This window comes from Maylandia zebra, linkage group LG1 (assembly GCF_041146795.1).
Source record: "Maylandia zebra isolate NMK-2024a linkage group LG1, Mzebra_GT3a, whole genome shotgun sequence".
In the NCBI taxonomy this organism is placed as follows: domain Eukaryota; kingdom Metazoa; phylum Chordata; class Actinopteri; order Cichliformes; family Cichlidae; genus Maylandia; species Maylandia zebra.
Window position 1 is genome coordinate 688,133 of NC_135167.1, and position 15,967 is coordinate 704,099.

The 15,967-nt window shown below is 46.9% G+C and overlaps 1 protein-coding gene across 1 annotated transcript in view; it reads left to right on the forward strand.

Annotated features, from left to right (window-relative positions):
* Positions 1–12,232, forward strand: part of tshz3b (teashirt zinc finger homeobox 3b) — a 29,318-nt gene extending 17,086 nt beyond the window's left edge. The window contains exon 2 of the mRNA XM_004565672.3: positions 8,430–12,232. Coding sequence (XP_004565729.3) covers positions 8,430–12,055 — 3,626 coding nt within the window. The 3' untranslated portion in view covers positions 12,056–12,232. The remainder of the gene's footprint in view (positions 1–8,429) is intronic.
* The last annotated feature ends 3,735 nt before the right edge of the window (positions 12,233–15,967 follow it).

A 15,967-nucleotide genomic window follows, 5' to 3' on the forward strand; every position in this document is an offset into this window, starting at 1 on the left:
TCTCTGCTGGGGTAGCTTTGCATGACTTACAGTTCAGAATAAGATGATGTCTGATTTCAGCTGATCATAAACATACAGCAGCCATGCTTCGGTTTCTGCCTGAGAACAGGAAGCTCACTTTCTGGTGACTCATGGTGGCTTTAGTTTCCTTTGAATCACAGGGACACGTGTGTGACAGACGTGTGAGAGTAAAATGAGTTGCACAGCTGATGTGAGTGATGGAGATGTTGTTTAGTCCGTATCGATGGCGTCAGGAACTCATGTGTAGAACAATGTGTAGCACAGACTTTTCTAAAGGAAACATGTTGGAGCTGAAACATAATCAGTGTTCGTAATCATGGCGCCTGTTTGTTGCTTTGAGTCATAGCAATGATGTGTCAACATGTCTGCAGCTCGGAGAGGAGCACAGCGTGAACCTGAACTGTATCTGCAGACACCTGCAGAGCTGGAGGAGTTAAACTCAGGAGAACAGAAGAACATCAGAACCCGTCACGATCAGGGAAACGAGCTGGGACCAGATCAGTCTCCCACATTATCTGCACAAACCAAACTGCTGGAAAATCAGCTGTAAATTCAACGTTAGGATGACGTTTAATCATGCGCTGCCCTGTCGCTCATGCACACATTCACATGCATGACCCTGTGTCTGTCATATCAAAGATGGACCTTCCACCATGGTGTCACCTCCTAGTAGCGAAGCCTCCGTTTGTTTTTGGGGTGAAGAGCTTAGCTTTCCCCTGATGCTTGCTAGCTTAGCCATAAAATCCTAAAACTAGAGCTCCGTCTTCTTGGATGGTCTGTTAGTCCAGTGACCTCACAGCAGCCATGTTATTGGTCACATGATGTCATTAAAAATGCTACAAAAGCTCCAACAGCATAAACGCTCTGACTAGGAGCAACAGCCACCTGTGTCACCATCTGCCTGTCAGTCAGAGAGGCCACGCCCCTAATAATGCAAACTGACCACACTGTCTCTGTAACAGGCTCTAAATGTTTCTGCTTTAACATGAGGACCTGCTCACTGCTGCCTCTGCAGAGAATTAGAGGAACTGCAGGCTCATGTGTCAGCCTGGAGGTCGATGGCTGTCAGCTCCAGCAAACCCCTTTTTTTCCACACTACGTCACGAACACGTACGATTCTGTAATGTGCGTAATTTTCTTTCCTGGTCAGATTTAAAATTATCTCTGTTGTTTCACAGTGTGTGTGTGTGTGTGTGTGTGTGTGTGTGTGTGTGTGTGTGTGTGTGTGTGTGTGTGTGTGTGTGTGTGTGTCGGCTTCACTAAATGAGCCCGTACACGGCGTGATGCTGTAAACATGCTAATATTTCTTAATGGCACACTCCTACATTGATATGCATGTAAACTGTAGACCGTTAACCCCCTCCTCCTCACACACACACACACACACACACACACGTTGCTTGGCTCTCTGTTTTTCATTAATATCAAGTGATTGAGCGTAACATTAGCAGATAAAGCGCAGACTAAGATGACACGTAAGCCGCGGACGGAGGAATTAAAGTCTAATATAATCAGTCGGCCTGCGTGAGGAAAAGCCATCAGTCGTCACACGGCTGACATTTTGATTTCCGACGTTTCTGCAGAGCGAGCGCGTTGGATGGAGACGGATTTCTCTTTTAAGTAAAGAGATGCATACGTGATTGTTCAAAGGGTTTTCTCGCACGGCTTTAAAGTCACACACATACGTGCAGAGTATCGATCTCTCAGGTGTTTGCGTGTCCGTCTCGCTGGTTATTTTCAGAGCACGTCACTTTTTATTAGCTTAATAAATCACATTTGTTGTCAATCAAGCAGCAGAGAATAATTGGATATGGTTGAAGCCTTGCGTGATGGATTATAAATCATTCAAGATTAAATTAAAAGATAATGCACAAACTTAATGGTTTGTGTTTTGCAGTCTAAATTGCCTCGGAGCAGAGCTGTTTTCCAGTTTTATTGCGCACCGTTTTTCTTTTCTCCCAAATTCGGCACATTTTACACCTTTTATTGCCTCCGTGGAACTTCTTTCAGCCTCTTTACATCCACGTTTGCCGCGCAGATTCATTCGAAGGACTTCTTTTGTTTCATGCCCACATTCAGGAAGATGTCATTCTGTGTGTTTACATCCAGCCTGTAAGTCGAGCTCTACTGAGCACCAGAGAAAGGCATTATTTCTGCGAGGCGAGGAGGACTAAAGAAGAGCGGCGGACGCGGAGAACAAGCTCCGCCGTGGGTGCGATCCCACGCCCGCTGAATTTAAGTGTGTCCGTTTGCATTGGAACAGAGCGGGCGTTATCATAATCGCCTCCTGCCTACTTGACAGAACCTTAAAGTGATCCTGTCATTTTGTTTACACCCAGGCCTCGCTGTGATTTACTCGGCAACACACACACACGTGCACGCACGCTCCCCCGGCGAGCCGGGTCGAGTGGACTGGATGACATCTTTTGATCAGAGCTGTCCAAAGAGATCAGAGCAGACTGGCAGGTAATAGATACCAAGCAACTTCCCACACTCGCTGTGTGCACGTTTCCACTCGGAATGCAAAAGCTCTGAGATCACCGCTGAACCGAGAGCACGTTAGCTACACAGCTTTATCAGCTGTGCTGTCGTCATGGCAATAGTCAGCTGTGAAACCTCCCAAGCTGACGTCCATGCAGGTGAACGCTGTCGCCAATGCTGCTCCAGACTGCTAGCAGCTATGAGGCCACACGCCTCATAGCTAGAGGAACTACAGCACCCTGAGTGCACGTGCAGAAGGGCTATCCCACCAATTTGTCTGTGCATTTCAAATCACTATAATTAAGCATTATTGATCGTGGATTCAATTAACTTCATTAACGTGGCTGCTCTGCTGACTGCGGAGGGACAGACGTGAGGCAGGGAGAGGACGTGATCATCATGAAGCAGCGCTCCCCGAGCCGTGTCTCGTTACCGTGTCGTTAGGTGGTATTGTTCACTGAGAGACAACACTCCATGTCAGGAGGCTAGAGCGGGCTAAACGTGCGGCTGGATCAGTTTTAGGCATTAAAGCCGCTCGACGTGCTTCAGGAAAAGATGGTTAAAGTTCCACCCTCACCACATTAACCTCCTAAGACCCGAACTCTTCCACAGCAGCATTTTTAATTTCTCTTTGATATTTTGGCTAATTGGGGCCCGATGAATGTAAAAACAAAGAATTACCAGATTTTTTTTTACCTTATTTTTGTTTTTAAGAAAAATGAGAGCCACATATGAGGATATTTGTTTAAAATTTTGATAGAACAGCAGCAGTATAATGTCCTCGTAAGTGGATATCAGGCCCTTGTAGAGCACAATTTAGTATTTTGGTCTAAATAACCAAAAATGTGATGTCCACATATGTGGACGCCAGGTCCTAGGAGGTTAATGCTTTGTGTTGAGACAAGGAGCCAGGAACGAAAAAGAAAAGGCCTTTGGTGTCGGTGCACAGAGACAGTTGTGCTCCCGTCGCTGTGAAAGGGACGAGCTGGAGGAGCGTTTCCTGTCTGCAGCGTGTTTACAGACTGATTAGGGCGGCGACGTCCACCCGTTTTTCATCGAGCGCCACACACACCCCGCTTTGATCCTGAGGACGGGGGAAACTCCTCTTTCTGTCATGATGGAGTTCAACTACACACACAAAGAAATGTGTCCGAATGACAGAAGAAGACTTTTCTGTCCTTTAATTGTTGATCTGTTACTTAGTCACTGTGGTGTAGACCATGGGGCGTCTTTATCAGCCAGAAAAGCTGAAAAAACTTATTAAATGCATTTAAAAGTCCAAAAATGTATGTCATCCTACTCATTTTCCAAACCTGCTTGGTGGACCGGATTAGTCTTGGCCGGGCCAATTTTGGCCCTCTGGCCTTAAGTTTCACCCCTGCTTTAGAGGAAATACTTCCACCCAGCCCACTGTTTTTGTCTGACCCTGCTGAGCGGTTTCAGTTTATGAAGAGACACGAACAACCATTCGACTGAAGTTTGGGAGTAAAACCCAAAGAAGAGGACGAAATGATTCATTGCACCCAAACTCCGAACGTTTGGTCCACGGGCACACGGACATGACCCTGTGGATGGGATGTGGGGAAGCAAACTCTTTGTGTGCAGCAGATTCAGCACTTTAAAATCGAGCCGTCGCACAATCGAGGATCAGATCATAACTTTACCACGCTTTGCTTTGTGAGCCGTATTTCCCATTGAAGCATTTTGGAGTTCAGTTCTGGAGTCCTGTGGAAACCTGAAAAACTGGAAAAAAATTTGTATTTTTTCTCCTCTCAGATCAAACCAGCTTCTCCACCCTGCTGATCCTTCATCTGCAGCTTGCTCTACTAATTAAAAGAGCACCTGCATACCTGGTGTGTTTGACCCTGCCTCCTCGTACTGCAGCGTGGTATAAGTGTGTACGCGTGCGTACTGATCTCAGTATCCTGGGTCACAATCGAGCCCAAGCCAGCAGCGTTGGGGATCATCTCAGCGTGTGTGTCCTCATTTTTTACTTCACTCCTCCCCCCTCATCCTCCCTCCTCCTCCCTCCTCTCTGGTGTACATGGCTAATTCACCTGCAGTAAAATCAGAGCTGCAGGATTTTTGACCCCTCACACATGCCGTACACACGATGAAAATATTACAGTGTGATGTCACAGAGAAGCAGAGTGACTGGAAAAGTCTTTCTCAGTATACATGAGGAAGTTTTCAGATGCTGCATTTAAACTTTGGTCTTCTTAAGAAAGGTGAAGGTCTTTGTGAAGGTGAAGGCCTGAAGGACTTTGGATAGTACAAATCTGAATCGACGTCATGTCTTTAGACATCTCCTGCTGAGAAATTTAGAGAAGTTCATAATTCACTTCCTGCCACTGAGATGATGTATCATCTTAGAGCTGCTCGCCTGTCTCCAGCCTTTTCATCAGAGCACAGACTCAGCTAACTCATCAGAGGTGCTGCACGAGAACATCTGGACCTCCTGCAGGCTGCGTGTTAGGATAAAACTCGGGCTGACAGACTGAGGGACTGCTCAGAGACTCCAGGAGAATCCAGGAGGAACCGTTGGAAGAACCACAAACATTAGCAACACAAAGCCTTTAAACGAGGAAGAACCACTGATCTTCAAATCTCATTGCCTTTGTTGCAGTTCTGCTCTTTGTTCCACACTTTCACCACTAAAACGTGGTTTCCAATAAAAGCTGTGTACTTTACAGAGACGTGGATTCTCTCAGAGGCGGCTCGCCGTAATGTGGTTTCACGTGCTCACGTTTGGCCTCGATGAGCGCTCTGGGCTGCTGTGGCTCTGCACGGTTCTCTTACACAGCTGTCGTTTGGGCTGATTCACAGCAGATGGTGAGTGCTCGTATGCACGGGTGGCGGCTCGAGACAGACGGAGGGAGAGCCAAGGAGGCTGAGAGACGAAACGCATTCAGATACACAGCTGCTTTATTGCAACAAAGGGCGCCGTTACCGCACGTAGTGTCGGTGAGAGGTCAGATGACCGTACGGGTTTAAAGCGCTCGCCGTGACGCGTTTAAAGCTTTTCAGGTGGACCCTGAAAACAAACTCCAGAGATCACCTCGAGGCACAGAGCTGTTACACTGCAGTGCATACAGTACATACAGGAAGTGTGTGTGTGCACGTGATGGCTCGGGGATATCTGTGTCTCTCTACATCTGTTTATCCCACGGCAGTGTCGTATCATCGCCGACGGCAAACAGGAACCTGACAATGACAAAGACTCCTCTCTCCGTTTCACTGCTGATGCAGTACACACACGTACATTACAGACACACACATACACACACATGATGCCAGCAGGTCGTGCAAGTATTCCAGGCAGGAAGTTTTGTTTGTGTCACTTTGCTCCGGTTTCAGTGGTTTTTTTCCTGCTCAACAAAAACCTGTTAAAACCATCTGAGCTATGGCAAGATTCGGTTAAAGCACGACCGACCTCTCAGCGTCATTCCCCCACTGTGTCCAGTCTTTGCCGAACAGACAGCATGGGGACGTAACCTTATTGGCTAGAATAATCAGCTCAGAGACAGTGGGACCAGACCTCTGACGGTGTCTGCGGCAGCTCGTTTCTTTGGCCACATTCACACTGCAGGTCTTAATGCTCCATTCCGATTTTTTTCATCAAATCCGATTTTTTTGTCTGCTCGTTCACACTACAAACAAAATGCGACAGCCAACGCGCTCTAGTGTGAACGCTCAAAGTGGCCGCATGCGCAAAAGAAGACGTCACACACAACGCGCTCTGTTTACACCCAGAGCAAACAGTATGTTTGACTGATGGCCTCAATATAAAGACTTCGGACTTTACGTTTCCCAACTTTGCTTTAAGTTATAAAGTTATTGTGTTATCTACATTTGTCCTAATAATGATCCTTACTGCTGTTTTAGAGGAGCGGTGCTTCAGAGGATAGCTGCAGATTTCTGTCAGAATCTGCAGATTATACAGTACAAATAAAATGTTCACGTTTCTCCAATGTTGTCTTCCCAACAGTTGTACTGGATGGAAGCGTTCGTGATGTCTTCTCCGGCGCTGATAATTGGCGTCTGTATTGTGTCAGTGACATAAAAGACGGATTTAATGCGACATGACCATCAAACAGCAGTCCCTTTCTAAAACATCAGATATGTATTGGATTCAGGACCACATACGAAAGTGACCCAGATCGGATTTAAAAATATCGGATTTGTGCCGTTCACACTGTCACACCATGATCGGATAGATGGGTCGCAGAAGGTCAAAAAAGTCGCTTTCGCCTGCAGTGTGAACGTAGCCTTTGTGTCTGTGAAAGCGGTGGATTGTGGTTACAGATGCATTTCCTGTGCTTACACGCCAGGTCAGATGGGCGAGTGACAGCCCGTTACACACACACACACACCCTCTCCTTCTGTATCTGTTGCATGTGCGCGTGCGAGCATGCTCAGCTCGACGTGCACAGCGCGAGCGTTGCTCATCTGCTTCCCCTCTGATGGACTTATTAACCAAAGAAAACATTGGTAGTTGCACGGAGAGGCGACAGTGTGATTTGTCTTGATGCATCTCTTCTCTGTGTGATTTCCACTGTATTCTTCTTAAACTGGAGGGATTTGAATATAAATGGAGATCCTCGAGCCGTCTCCCTGCAGCTAAACTGTAAATAATAACTCTAAACTTTTTTCTAATCTTCTGTAATTGAAGCAAATGGGTTTTGCGGGGAGAGATTTGTCGCAGGGAAACGTACATACATTTTTTTTATTTACGAGGAGGCGAGGGCTGAGCGGTGTAATGAGTGAACATGCATGCTTAATTTAAATGGCGAGTGTGTCTGTTAGGGAATGCATTAGAGTCTGCAGAAGAAGCGTAAGACATATTAATTGACAGACAGGAACCGCTGTCTCCGAGGTTGATACAAGTAATTTATTACTTCAGAAACGAATGCCACCGCCAGAATGTGCTTCATTAATTTCAAATTTAGTTTTAATTTCAAGCTGTTGCCCCTTGAGAAGAATAAGGTGGCAAGTTGTGTTTGAAGAGACATTTTTCGCCTCTCCCTCACTTCATCTTTCTCTTCCCATCCTCAGTCTCTCTCTCCGCCTGTCTCCCGCTGATTTTGTGCAGAACAAAGACCTGAGGGAGGAGGGGCGGGGTGCTGACTCGGTTCCAATGAGAAAACAATGTCAGTGCGAGCACGAGTCCCGTTTATGGGAGTAAATCCTTCATCTGTGAACGATTGCACAAAGTGTGAAGCCCGTGCCGTCGGCTCATGCTGCCTCTCAACAGGTTCAGAAGATGTCCTGAAGATCGAGGCTGTTTCACTCACAGATACGCTGCATTTATTTGTTTGCTGCTTCAGAGAAAGCAGTCAGGCCATGTACACGATGCAAACATTTCATTTATCCTTATTCAAAGCAACATGCGCCCGTCATGATGCATGTGCCCCTCACACACACTAAAGCAGGGGTGTCAAACTCCAGTCCTCGAGGACCGCTGTCCTGCAACGTTTCCATGCATCCCTGCTGCAACACACCTGAATAAAACTGACTGCATGCTGGTGTGGCAACCCCCAACCTGCTCATTTAAATAAATGTGTTTGGAAAAATGTACTTCTAAAAGTACTTTTACTGCACCATGTTCATTCACTCGTGAGCTGCTGTAACATGAATCAAGTGGCTGAACTGCCACCTCAGCATGCAGTCAAGTTCGTTAGAGTCTTGCTAATGACGTACTAATTTTATTCAGGTGTGCTGCAGCAGTGATACATGGAAAAGATTCAGGACAGCGGCCGCCGAGGACTGGAGTTTGATCCTTTAGCTGTTCAGGGAAATATTAGCAACATGTTTCAAAAATCACATTAGTCAGAAGAGTTTTCATCATGATGAATCAACTCTGAGACAATCCTCCTCCTGTGGTAGGTCTAACCGATCTCTCTCTGTCTTTGTTCTTCATTTCGCAGCATACGTCCCTGAAGATGAGAAGGAAGCAGCTATGTTGGATGAAGACCTGGATGGAGACGACTCGGCCCAGGACGGGGAAGAGCCCGCTGCCAAACTCCTGTGTCCAGACAAGGACTTCCTCTTCAAGGACCGGCCGGGCTTCCGTGACTCCCCCAACGCCACTGACTTCTCTGGTCAGGAGCTGGACAGCGAGTCCCATCTGAGCGAAACCAGTGACAGAATGTCTGACTTTGATAGCTCCTCACTTAAAAATGAGGACGAGATCCTCCATTCTAAAGATCCCTCCAATGCCCTGTCGCCGTCCTCCTCCTCTACCATGATGGCCGCCGCCAACGCTGCCGCCACTGTCGCTGGCGAAGAGGCCATATTAGCAGCAACAGGCTCTGTTGCTGACAGCCTGGAGAAGATGAAGGCCATTTACACCTCTTTTCTGACCAATTCCTATTGGTCCACCCTAAACCTGAACCTGAGCCAGCCCCCAGCGGAGAAGCCCCCCCGCAGCCACAGCAGCAGCAGCAGCAGCAGCAGTAGCAGCAGCTGTGGGAGCGGAGGCTACGACTGGCACCAGACAGCCATGGCTAAAACCCTCCAGCAGGTCTCCCAGAACCACCACAACAGGATGGCGCTGGTCCAACATCCTACAGTGGCCGTGAGCACCCCATCAACAGAACCCAACCTCTTCAGTACCGTCCAGCTCTACCGGCAGAGCTCCAAGCTCTATGGCTCCATATTCACTGGTGCCAGCAAATTCCGCTGTAAGGACTGCAGCGCAGCATACGACACGCTGGTGGAGCTCACGGTGCACATGAATGAGACGGGCCACTACCGTGATGATAACCACGAGACGGATGGCGAGGGAGCTAAACGGTGGTCCAAACCTAGGAAACGATCTTTGCTGGAGATGGAAGGGAAGGAGGACGCGCAGAAGGTTCTGAAGTGTATGTACTGTGGACACTCTTTTGAATCCCTTCAGGACCTGAGTGTCCACATGATTAAGACGAAACACTACCAGAAAGTGCCTCTGAAAGAGCCTGTCACACCTGTGACAGCTAAGATTATCTCTTCTGCTCGAAAGAGAGCCCCTCTTGACCTGGACATCCCCAGCTCGCCAGACTCTAATGGAGGCGCCACACCAAAGCCCACCTCCCTCAGTGACTCTGGCGATATACTCCAAAAGGTCACCAACCCTTACATCACGCCCAACAACCGCTATGGACACCAAAATGGTGCCAGCTATGCCTGGCAGTTCGAATCCAGGAAGTCACAGATCCTCAAATGCATGGAGTGCGGCAGCTCTCACGACACGCTGCAGGAGCTCACGGCTCACATGATGGTGACAGGACATTTCATCAAAGTCACCAACTCTGCGATTAAGAAAGGCAAACCGATCATAGAGGCATCCGCCCAGGCACCGAGGTCAAACTCAGCAGCTGAAGAGAAGGTGCAGTCGGTCCCCCTGGCTGCTACCACCTTCTCCCCTCCACCTGCCCCGGTGCCTCCTCCGACCAGCATCTCCCCCACTCCTATGGTTATGGAGATAAAGAAGGAGGCGAAGGAGGAGGAGTGCACTGCAGAGTCCATTCTGAATAATGTTAACAATGTGAGCAAGGAGAAGAAGGCCGTAGGTGAGGAGGAGGTTGAGGAAAAGTTTGATATCACTTCAAAGTATAGCTATCTGACTGAGGAGGATCTGGAGGAAAGTCCAAAGGGGGGTCTTGATATCCTCAAGTCCTTGGAGAACACAGTGACCTCAGCCATCAACAAGGCCCAGAATGGAGCTCCCAGCTGGGGAGGATATCCCAGCATCCACGCTGCCTACCAGCTACCAAACATCATGAAGCTTTCACTGGGTACCTCTGGAAAGAGCTCCCCACTGAAATATATGTTCCCCGGAGGGGAGATCCTCTCCCCCACTGCCAAGAACCAGCCGCTGATCTCGCCTCCTAGCTGCCAGACCTCTCCACTACCTAAAAACAACTTCCATGCTATGGAGGAACTCGTCAAGAAAGTGACAGAGAAGGTGGCCAAGGTGGAGGAGAAAATGAGGGAGCCGGCTGCTGTTGTGAGGGGCTCTCCTCTGAGGCGCACCACCCCTTCACCGTGCAACAGCGAGGCAGAGGAGTCAGCCCGAGGAGAGTCCCCCAAAGAAAGCCAACCAGGAGGCAGTAAGACCCCTGAGAATGCAAGTGCAGAAGAAGAAAATGGACCCAACCACAGAGATGCAAACGGGGATGTCTCTACAAAGGAGACGGCAGAGAATGGTGTAGAGTCTGCTGCCGTGACCTCACCCCCACCCACCTCTGCGTGTGGCAGCACAGCCATCATCACTGATCACCCGCCTCCAGAACAGCCGTTTGTGAACCCTCTGAGTGCGCTGCAGTCCGTCATGAACGTGCACCTGGGGAAGGCCGCCAAGCCGGCCCTGCCCTCCTTGGACCCAATGAGCATGCTGTTCAAGATGAGCAACAGCTTGGCTGAGAAAGCAGCAGTGGCCGCTTCTACACCACCAGCACAGACCAAAAAGACCGGTAGCGAGCACCTCGAGCGATATTTCTACCAGCAGCATCTGAACAACGACCAACCCATAGACCTTACCAAAGGAAAAAATGCAGACAAAAGCAGCAACTCTTTGGGGTCGACATCTCTCTCCTCCCCCACTTCCACCCCATCCTCGGTGTCTCCCTCCTCCACCATCAGCATGACCAAAGCCTCAGCTGCAGTAGCTTCCTTCATGTCCACATCACCTCTGAGAGAAAACGCCCTCTCAGATATCTCAGACATGTTGAGGAACCTGACAGAAAGCCAGGCTGTGTCCAAGTCCTCCACGCCCACCAGCCAGTCCGAGCGCTCTGATATCGACGGCGTCACGCAGGAAGAGACCGAAGATGTTTCGCCTGCCCAGAAGCGTAAAGGCCGCCAGTCCAATTGGAACCCTCAGCACCTCCTCATCCTACAGGCCCAGTTTGCTTCCAGTCTCAGACAAACAAATGACGGCAAGTACATGATGTCGGACCTGAGCCCACAGGAAAGAATGCATATCTCCCGCTTTACGGGTCTCTCCATGACAACCATATCCCATTGGCTGGCAAATGTCAAGTACCAGCTGAGGAGAACCGGTGGCACAAAGTTCTTGAAGAACCTGGATTCTGGTCACCCTGTGTTTTTCTGCAGTGACTGCGCCTCTCAGATTCGCTCGCCGTCCACCTACGTCAGCCACCTGGAATCCCACCTGGGCTTTCGCCTGCGAGACCTGGCGAAGCTTTCTGGGGAGCAGCTGCTCAGCCAGATCTCCCAGCAACACCACCACCAACGCCATACCAAAGGACTGTCTGAGAAACTGTTCTCCAACCTCCACCCGTCCAGCCACCCTTTGCCGTCCTCACTCCCCACATCCATCCCGTCCTCCTTACCCATCTCCCTGTCCTCATCCTTAACCACATCTCTGCCCTCCTCCGAATCGCCGTTGCCCTCTCCCGAGGACGACGACAGCGGCGCCCTTTATCAGTGCAAACTGTGTAATCGGACATTTGCGAGCAAGCACGCGGTCAAGCTTCACCTGAGTAAGACTCATGGGAAGTCGCCAGAGGATCACCTCATGTATGTGTGCGAGCTGGACAAACAGTAGCACCGGCTTGCTCGCCGTCTCTGACAGATGAGAAACGATGACGAAGGACGCCTTAAGCGTTAGGACTGCACAAAGATGCCATGCAACTACTGCTCTGAGTTTCGGCACATGGTTTTACATTTTGTGTTGTAGAAGATTTTTAATTTTATTATGTATGATGTAGACTGACTTTTCACGCAGACGTTCATTTTTTTTAAGGGCGGGGATTGGGTGGGGGCTGATGGGGCAGTATATGAAGTAAAAAAAAAGAGCTCTAAAACAAAGTGTTTGTATTTTGAGATTTGTGTAAATGGATTTCTGTTGTTTTTATATTTTGGCATCACTGAGGTGTGATAAGCTGCATGCATAAAAAAACAAAGTTTAGTTGAACCTTCTGGAGCTAAACCTGGTGCCCTTTTCATGGTTTGTTTTCTCTTTTCACTCCTGACTGCTCTGTCTTCTGTTTCATTGTTTTTGGTGCTGAGGCAGCATTTAAAATTTAACCCTCTGAGTACGTCAAAGCATTTCTGCACCGGACATCCAAACACTGTCGACTTGAGATTAGAGATTGGAAATTTATCGAGGCCCTCGTGAAAATTAGACACGCGTCACGTCCCAAGCAGAGAAAATGTCGAGTCAAGCAGATCCTCCGCCCGATGCGGGATCCTCGTCTCACAGGATGTGACACAAATATCGCAGCTTTGTGAATAAAAGGGGAAAAAAAAGATTTACTTTCATTGATCAGGGGCCGCTATTAATTCAGGTCTGTGTAAAATATGTACATAAGACATATGACTTATCCTGTCTAAATTATGCATTGTTTCTATATTTTTAATTTAAAGGACTATGACTATCTGCTGGTGCACAGTATATGAAGACATAAATAAATTGTTTTGCACAATAGTTTTATAAATGTGTTATTTAATCAAAGGATACAGAAACAAAGGGAGAAAGCAAACGAAGGACAACAGGTGAATCTTTTTATTCCTGACTCGTGCTCAAAGGGTTAAAGACTCTTTTTATCCGACACGTGAACGAACAGTGAGAAGATATTTGAGGCTGTACAAAAAGATGTTCCTTTATGAAGATGTTTCACATGTAAACTGTTATTTATAAGCACTCTGGGTTGTTTCATATCGCTGAATGCCTTTTCTTTTTTCCTTTTTTTTCTGTCTAATTAGTCGGCCATGATTCCTCTGCAGCTTTATCTTTTTGGGATATGAAAGGTAACCATGGCTACGCTAACCTCCTGAGTGACAGGTTCGGCTGCATTTTTGGCAGTTAATTTGCTGAAGTAACTGACAGCTGCCAGAGTGGAGAGAGAAGAAGAAAAAATACTTATGTGTAAAATATGGGCATGTAAACAGCACAGACACCGTTATGCATTCTGTGCCGGTCGTCTTTTCACTTCCTTCTGTTGTTTTTTGTTGTTGTTGTTCTTGACAATGAACCCCATTATATGACTTCATATAACCTTGTTTTCTACTGCAGCATTAAAAACGGAAACTGTTTTTTGCAATAATGCGCGTGTGTGTGTGCACTGTGTGTGTCGTGGCTATCAATTATGTGTGTGCTGTGCAGTCCCTAATGAGCACATTAGACCGGGAGTGTGTCAGCGTCTGTCTGTGACGAACTGCAGACTAGTTTACAGTGAGTGGCAGCAGCGGGCGTGTGGGAGACAAACACACACACACACACAGTCTCAGACATGCAAACAGAAACCATGGTTGTGGCGCTTCCCTGTAGCCTCGTCTGTTATCCTGGTGCCTTAAAGGAGCTCGGTCTCATGGATCACAAAGCCGCTGAAGGAAACTGGCGCGGCGATCTCCTGACTTCGGATTGTATCTGCTATCGACAACGCTACCAAGAAAGCAAGGTTAGCCATCGAGCGCAGACTTAGCAACGCTGGCCATGATTAGTCTGTAACGTTAGGCCATAAAGTCATCTCAAAATGGACAACAAATACCCTCCACCCATCAGTGCTGGGGTCATTATCTGTTTTACATTAGTCGTAGTTTTCTTAAAAGTAATGCAGTATGTTACTTAACTACTTGCCAGACAAAGTCATTTGTTACGCTGCTTTCGGGTTTCTCTGTTAAACAAGCTGAAACGCATTGTGTCATAATTACCAATGAACAATATAGACCTACTGGCTACAGTCGCACACACCAACGCAAATCTCTATCCTACTTTGTACACCTGATCTTCCTCTTAGTATGAACGCTTGTAGATCCACAAAACAAAGATGGAAACCAGCGCAAAGAGACTTTAATGTGGTCGTCATGGTGATTCTACTGTATGGCTGTACTGTACAGCTCTTCAGTTTGTTACCTGTTGAAGTTCAGGCTCTGGCTGCTGGGCTGGAGTCTGCATATGCTCGGCTTTAACATCACTCTGGGCTCTTGGCTAGCATAGCGTTAGCTAGCACAGCATTAGCATGCTGTCTATGATGTTGTTAGCGGTATAAATATCAGTTTCTGTTTCCACATAACATCACGCTCTTGTCCTTTTGTGCATTTAAAACAATAGTCATGGTCATGTTACCGCTCCTGAAAAGACCAAACTGAAATCAGCTGATTGTAGCGTGAGCGCAGAAAGAAAAAAATCTGATTTCTTTTGTTCTTCCTATCCACCCAGCGTCAGATAACAGAAGAACCTTTGTAATGTGAGTACCAACCTACTGAATTTAGTACAGAAAAACATTACATCATTACCGCGCTAGTAAAAAATGTAGTTAAGGGTCGTGTCGTGGTGCTTTATGAACATATTTGTCGCTGTAGTTTTTCCATGTCTTAGTACATTTATGTCCATTCTAAGCAATCTCCATCGAGGAATCTGCTGACAGTTGCGAGTTCTTATATTAATGTTCTTCTTATTATTATTACTTATATTGATGATTGTTATTCTCTCACTGATAAAATCAAAGAAGTAGCTGGAAATGCACAGGAGGAATCAATGGAGCCGAAAGTGAAGCATCTCCAAACTTAAGGCATACTCAGACATTTCATTCCCGAGTCCTTCACATCCAAATGAGTTGTTACACTACAGTCTACTAAAAAGACATCTAAGTCAAGTTTATCTGAAAAAAGCTCAAAGCTGAAGTTCATACTTCCTGTCATATACAATTTATTAGACCGCCTGTCATAAAAACACTCATATTTTAGAAATCTGTCAAAAACAGGTTTAAGACTGAAAAATATATTCACCACATATAAACTGAATTTGTGTCTTTATACCCAAATTTGAGCTGGCACGCTGGAATTTGTCCTAAAATGTAATAAAATGAATCAAGCATAATATTTGAGCACTAAAACAGATTTTTCTGTTCAGAAATGTAGGTAACTGTAATTAAATGTAATTTGGTTAAATAATATTAATGCACTTGATTATTTTTTCTGCTTCTTGTCACACATTAAATATGAAAATTCACAGATAAAGACAGTAATCACAGTTAAAAATATGATTTTGGCTGAAGAGCTCTCACAGACTCGATTAACCATTACAGAAACATAATTAACCAGTACTGTTAATGTAGAGCAGCTGTGGTATGAACCTGACACTGGGCGGTGGTCTGCTATGTCTCACCTCTTTCAATGGCAAATATTTGTGTAAAACATGACCAGAGATTCTAATAACGAGGCCAGTGTACGTGCCGTGAGCTAAAAGCTAAGGCTGCTTTAAACATTCGATCTTTGACTGTTTTTTCTACTCTTGGATCTGGATGATATCATAGAGAGGGGAAGCCCCACCCACCTGCTTTTCAAAGCACTTGTTTGTGAGCTCCAGCCAATCAAAACAAAATCAAAGGCTCTCCTCCACAGTCCTCATTTATAAAGTGCTTTACATACCCGAACATTACGGCTAACAGCTGGATTTTCCTGTATGAGTGCAGCTAGCCAAACAACGAACAGCTACTTCCTGCTAAAGCGACAG